The sequence below is a fragment of the Marmota marmota genome, unplaced genomic scaffold (genome assembly GCF_001458135.2).
Source record: "Marmota marmota marmota unplaced genomic scaffold, marMar, whole genome shotgun sequence".
Classification (NCBI taxonomy): Eukaryota; Metazoa; Chordata; class Mammalia; order Rodentia; family Sciuridae; genus Marmota; species Marmota marmota.
The window spans coordinates 3,548,259-3,555,351 of record NW_026000174.1 but is presented as its reverse complement, the minus strand read 5'-3'; the positions used below and the strand labels follow the sequence as shown (position 1 = coordinate 3,555,351).

Genomic DNA, 7,093 nt, shown 5'->3' with positions numbered 1-7,093 from the left:
TGTCCCCCCCCCCCCCCGCACTCAGAGTAAGGAATGTTTGGAAACCTCATATTTTACAAAAATGCTGACTGCCTTAGATTTCTTTTTAAATTTATATTCTATAGAGAAATTCCTTAGAGAAAAAATACTTTATAGGAATAAGATTCTTTATGTAGTAAATTTCTTAAATAAAGCACTACATGCATATATAACACAACAAATAAGTGGAAGATTTAACTTTCTTTTAAGTTTTACCATATGTAAAATTTTGAGTCACAAAATTTTTGATAAATGATTTTAAATCCTCCAAATTTGATTAAATTGGATGAGTACTTTGAATTCCCATGGCCACTGTGGAATTTGTATGAACAAAACAAACCTGTTGCCCACTAAATAGTGAATGAAAATATTAGCCCATGTCTGATACAAAACAAGTGTAGAAATCTAGAAGTAGCCCATATCTTGAGATGATTATATCCAAACCAGTTCCAATTGAAGAATTTTTTTCCCTAAGATTACTGTCTTTTCCCTACATGTAAATTATACCTTTTTTTGTCTCAGTATTGGGAATCAAACCCAGGGCCTTACACATATTAAGCAAGCACTCTACCACTAACTATCCCCAACCTCTAGTTATGTAGCAGAATTGCATTTGTTGTTTTTTTGCCGGAAAATAAATATTAAGTGGACTTTGTATTCTTTAAATCATGCTTTAACTATCATGACCAAAATTTCCAAAACTAATTTATTTATTTTCTAGGTGATTTGAATTGTGAAACCTGTACTGTGACACGGGGTGGACTTGTTGGTTTAGTTTTAGGAGGTCTGTACCCTGTTTTCTTGGCTATACCTATAAATGGTGGCCTAGCAGCCAGGTAGGATTCTGTTTTCTTATAATTACTGAAAGCCTTTAATATATACCTAGAAAACTCAGAACTTAAAACAGCAAATATATTTAGATTTAGAAGAAAGGCAGTGTTACCTTTTTGCTTAGATTTACTTTTTCTTTAACCACTTTGGACTTACTAAGAATTTGAAAATACCCCACTTATGTATGATATATCATAATGTATTCTACTGTCATGTATAACTAATTAATAAATTTTTAAAAAGTCACAAAAAGATAATAGTCCATGCCTCTATGGTATAACTAAAAGAACCAATAAATTAATTTGAAAATAGTTCAGTAGTTTGAGCACTTGTACTAAAGGAAAAGGAAAATTCTATCAGGAATGTCTACAGCCATGTTAGTCCCAAATAATTCCCATATGTCTCTGTTGAACTCTTGTATCAGCATTCTATATGAGCCTTCAGAGATTAACCAGGAGAAAGAGGCAAAAAAGAAAACAAAGCAGTTTTTAGTACTAATAGCCACTAACGAGAATAGCATTTCCTAATCTTTTTATCTATTTTATCTTAAGACTTTTAGGATTATTATGTATTGTACATAGGTTTGCCACTTGATACAAAACTATTCTAGTGATTTCTTAATGTTTTCTTACAGGTATCAAACAGCCCTGCTACCAGAGAAAGGAAACACCTTAACTTACTGGATTAAAATTTCTAAGCCTATCTTCAGAAAGATGTTATTTCCCATTTTACTTCAGACTATGTTTGCAGCATACCTTGGGTCTAGACAATATAAAGTACTTATAAAGGCCCTTCAGTTACCTGAACCAGGCCTAGAAATTCACTGATTTAGAGCAAATGTGTATACAAAATAAAATTGTAAAGATAACCTGTGTCTCTCTTAATGTTAAAAATAAATGTAGACCTGTAATTTATCTTAAGAGGTATAATTCTGGGACCTACAACAAAAGGTTACACAAGGGCAACAAAGGCTGGACTTAAGACACTCACTTAATACATTCAGCACTGAATTTGGACACAAGAAAATATATAGAAATTTTCAACGAAGACTTCACAAAGTCAAACAGGAAAATGAAAACAAAAATCTATATAGCAAATGTTACTTTTACTTTTTTCCTCAGAGTGTTTCCATAGGTATCATTAATTCCTAAAATTTTAGAACTTACAAATTTCCTCACAGGACATCAATGCTAATCTATATTCTCAGAAAGCTATATTTTTATAAAATATAGACAAAGTCTATCTTTTAAAGCTTCTATCTAATGTGGGATAGTTCTTTATCATCAGAGACTTAAACCACTCTTTTTAGTATATATGTACTAATAAGCAAGTTAACTAACTTCTAATCCTCGATATCCTTATCAGTTACCTCACTGAAGGCTGGTATTACATAAGTAAATTACCTAATAGCACATGACACACCAAGGACTCAAATGGTAACTATATATTCTTCCTATTGCTTTATTTTGCTTTCTGAAATATCTTCATAAATTCATTCATGAAGAGAACGTTTAAATTATTTAAAGTAATGTACTGTATTCTTCCAAATATTTCTCATCCTAGTTCTTTAAGCCATTTTCTTATATGACAGAACCTTGAATCAGCATTGTCCAACCTGATGTTAGATAATACTCATCTTCTGTTAGCCACTAGCATCTGAAGTATGGATCCACGGCTACAGAATTGGACAGTGCACATCTAGACCAGCATTTTCTTATGAAGCAAGTCAGTCACCACAGAAGAGTACCAAGTCAAACCTTACCCATCCAATATCACATTCCTGATCCTATCTCAACTACTACTTACTTCCAAATAGTGACTTAAATATTAAGCTTTGTATGCTTAGCCTATTTAAAGAAAACACCTGCCAAAATTTAAAATTCAAGTGACTTAACAAAATACACTTTCAACTTTTGAAAAAGCAAAGATGATTTGTTCTTTCAATAGGCACATAAAATGTATTTTTGATATAAGAAATGATACCAATTGGAGCAAAAAAAAACAAAACTTGCACAAGGGAAATGTGGCACAATGTTTGCTGTGACTATCCTCTGGGTTACAGAATGATTTTATTTGCTTTCTTTCTGGATTTCTCAAGTTTCCTATTATAAATATGCTTTACTTTTATAACTAAGGAGAAAAGGCAGACACAGTGGCACACGCCTGTAATCCCAGCAACTTGGGAGACTGAGGCAGGAAGATTGCATGTTCACTACAAGCTTCAGCAACTTAGCAAGGCTCCATCTCAAAATTTAAAATCAACAAAAAAGGGGCTGGTGAGGTGGCTCAGTGGTAAAACATCAAAGTTCAATCCCTAGTACTAGTACAAAAAAAAAAATTGTATGTAAAAATTCAAAAGGCAAAAGAAATTACCTGTTTCTTTCACAAGCTAAAATATCAAAAGGAAAGGTTTGGGGCTGGGGAATGTAGCTTAGTTGGTAAAGTGCTTGCCTAGCATGTGCAAGGCCCTGGGTTCAATCCCAATGCGCGCACACAAAAAAGGACAGGGGGTAAAGGTTCTTTGATTCAAGTTCTCCATTTTATCTGCATTCTATCACTTTTAAAGCAGAGTCTACATCGCAGTGAAAATAACTAAAATTCCTTACTTCAAAAATAAGAAATACAAATTAGTCAAGACTCCTTTATCAACTAGATAACCTTACTATTTTTTTTAAACTGTTCCAGAATATTTACCCCCTGGTAAACCATCTGTAAATGAGTACAATCTTTAATAATGGTTTCTGTAATCAAAAAGGATTTCTAACATCTGTCCTCTACTACATATTTCTCAAATCATCTTTCCAGTTAGAAGAAATGTGCAACATAGGCAATAAAAGCAATATTTTGTCTGTTGCTACAGATCTGCCAGAATTTTTGTTCAGAGGGCAGATATATGACATGTGAACCTGCTGTGAGCTGCCTGTTCTTTAAAGAACACTGCTTCCCTCAGGAAAGCAGTTCTTCATAATCTCAGTCTAGTCAGGGTAGACAGACTATTTAAAATCTTTTACAATTCACTTTGTGTAGTTAAACGGCTTTAAAGGGTCATACTAAACATTTTGTAAACACTGAAGAGTCGAGAGTGATTTAAGAAATCGATCTTGTGGGAATACATGAAAGAGAATTTGGAAGCACATTCTAAGGAAAGCTGGGCTATCAATAAAATTCAAATTGTTATAATAGCAGAATTATACAATGCCCAAATAATTAGTGACTAGACTTTTAAATGTTGTGAAAATTGAGCAAAATTAATAATTGGGTCAACAAAAAATTAGTACTTTATAAACAAGAAGAAGTGGCTGAATATTCAGAGTACACATAAAAGTATTTGGCTTCAAATATGAAAAATACTATGCTGACCAAACAGCATTCTCAAGTTTCTAATGGAAGACCTTCCCCTCTGAACCCCTGGCTTAGAAGGTAACTAAATGAAAAAAAGCTCAGGAAAAAAATATAAACATTTAGAAGGGTCTCAAAACTGTACTGATAGCAAATGGAGAGGGGGGAATAAATACTTCTAAGTATCTTAATATCTATTAAACTTTGAAGAGTCATCAGATTAATTTGGTGAGATCCTTAATTTATACCATCAAAATGCTGAACTATATATATTAAAAAGATAATCACTCATTATTGATGAATTATCCAATTTGTGTTCTATCAAAAGTAACAGGAATTAATGCTCACCAAAAATTACTGGCACCTAAACCTTTACTTGTAGAATCACCTGTCTTTTAGGAGCATTAGCCACTTAAGTATAAGTCAGTGGGAATGATTTTTACTGCTTGGCTTTACAGGAAACTAAATACATTTAGATTATAAGAAACTAGGTAGACCTAATACATTTTGAATAATAACACACAAAGGCCAATTTCAAAGCTATTGTGAAATACAGCCTAACTCCTACCCTTTCCCTCTTCTATCATCTACACAATTCCCAAGCGAGTCATTAAAATGACAGTCCAAACCAGGTGAGAAAATGTATTAACCCAACAAAAATGAGATAAAACAATCAAGAGTTTTTGAGTTTTTTTCATACTTACAACAAACCAGAAAAATATTGTAAAACAACCATATGCCACGAAAAAGCCACTCCCATTATCCAGAATACTAAAGCCCTTATATAATACTACAGATTTTAATATAAAACAGTAGAAACTCAGGAGAAACCTCAATATTAAAAAAAAAAAACAGTATCAAGTACTCAGAAAAAGCTCAAGAATCCACGATCTCAAGAATCCACACATCCTAGTGTTACCCTACATTGCAAATAACTACCCATACATTTTGTCATAATTTTTTCAAAATTTACAGGCAAATCAATGCATCTATTTAAACAAAACTACTTTTTATAGTTAAGAACTTTACATTAACTTTTATATTCTACTCTGCAAGATGTCTATCTGTCCTCCAAATTAGCTCTTATGTTCCAGGAAATAAATACAAACTCTTTATATGCTTTGTAATCACTGATGGCCTGTTTATGTAATTCTAGTCCACTATATGTAATTCCATAGAATGTGCTCTTGATTATTAAAGAATCTAATATATTTCTTGATCAAATACTATAATTCTCTTCTCCAATGGTTACAATGTTTAAAAAGTATGCAAAGAACTGAGTATCACTCCCATGAAAGAAAAGTATAATTTTGTTCCAAAATTAACTTAGTCTCATGTATTTCTATTAAGTCTTTCAAGCATTCCAGAGAATCTTTTCATATCTCCATTTCTGGAAAGTGAAATCAGTATAGAAGTAATTTGGGAACTTGAAAATGGCATTCATGTTTTTCAGCAGATGCCAAATTTTTGACCGACATGGCTCCCACAATTACTTTGTTACCATCAGTCCAGTCAGTTAACAGGTTGTAGGAAAAGATTCGTTTTTGCAGATACTGCTATGCTGTTTAAAGAGAAGAGAGAGAGATTAATTTAGTGATTATAAAATGCACAAATATTTAAAATATTTTGAACACTTCTTTGGATATATCAGAGGTGTGATTACATTTTAGTTAAGTCTGGTCAAGGAAGTGCAGAAAACAGTAAGTCAATATGATAGAAATAGGTCAATATGATGTGTTAGTTCAATTAATGTATGAATTTCTGCCACCGTATTCAAAAGTTAAATCTTTAGTCTAGTCTATTATCATTTTACCATAGAGGCACAATTAAGGGAAAAAAGGACAAAAGTTCCCCAAATACTAAATTGTTTCTAACCATTAAAGTAAACATAACCAAACCTGAAAATGTCAAACAATCATTTTATATTCCAGAAATCTTTATCCAAATACTAATCATTCAGAACACAATTTTCTAAAAATGGTAAGACAACAGTTTCATATTAATCATAACTTTTTTAATTAACAAGTAGTGAATAGGACACTTTAAGATACTGTTTACTACATACTGAAATAAACATCTGTTGTAAATTCAGAAACCCAAACATTTACAGTAAAATGTGCTTACACATAAATATGACCAAATTTATTTAAAGCCCTGTTAGATAGGTCCTAAATACATGCAATTACCATGTAAAAACAAGACCATGAGTTGATGTAAAAAAATGACAAAAATCACTAAGTCACCAAAACTAGAAAAGAAATAATGAAATGGAAACTGAGAAAAGACAGTTAATAAAACACAAGAAACCTAACAAAGCAGCTTTAAAAATAATACTAATCTTTCCATTTTCAAAAGTTCTTAATCAAGTAATTCCCCAAATTGCCATTTATAAAATGACATTCTAAAAATCTATACTTGGAATTTCAAAACATCCCAATTCAGAAAGCTTTGATTACTGTTTCTCCCCAGCCCCCAACTTCAAATAATGCAGTAAAAGCACGGATGTTAGGAAGAAAATATTCCAAGGGAATGGTATAATTTTTAGAAAAACGAACTTACTGCTTCCAGAACCTTTTGATTAAGACCCAGAGTCGGCATTAACAACAATCATTTTTTTCCTATTTTCACTCATTATTTTCCAAGGTCATGTTAGAGATGAATAAATTCTTTGAGCCCATGACTGAAAGATCAACAAACCTGGTTTTATTATGACACCATATTTTTGTCATTGGTACTGCACAAAATTATATACAAAGAAATATATACAAAAATGTTCAAGTATTAGTTAAATTTCAATTCAAGGCTTCTCTTTCAAAAAGCTACATTTAACATATTTCATAAAGATAGCACAAATTAGTCATTTCAAATAATCTTTTCCAATTACTTTTGGTTTATGTGTGTGTGT

General features: G+C 31.8%; 1 protein-coding gene and 1 long non-coding RNA gene across 3 annotated transcripts in view; one reads left to right on the top strand and one right to left on the bottom strand.

The window, feature by feature from the left end:
• Tmem126a (transmembrane protein 126A) overlaps positions 1–1,717 on the top strand; it is a 7,262-nt gene extending 5,545 nt beyond the window's left edge. For both annotated transcript variants that reach the window (XM_048787970.1, XM_015477347.2), the window contains exons 4-5: positions 740–854; positions 1,484–1,717. In XM_048787970.1, the coding sequence (XP_048643927.1) occupies positions 740–854; positions 1,484–1,676 (308 nt within the window). In that variant the 3' untranslated portion in view covers positions 1,677–1,717. The remainder of the gene's footprint in view (positions 1–739; positions 855–1,483) is intronic.
• A 220-nt stretch (positions 1,718–1,937) lies between these two features.
• Positions 1,938–7,087, bottom strand: LOC107135453. Its single transcript, XR_001502568.2, has 2 exons — positions 6,748–7,087; positions 1,938–5,749 (listed from the first exon to the last, which is right to left on the bottom strand). It is a non-coding gene; the product is annotated as an uncharacterized LOC107135453 (long non-coding RNA).
• Positions 7,088–7,093: the final 6 nt, after the last annotated feature.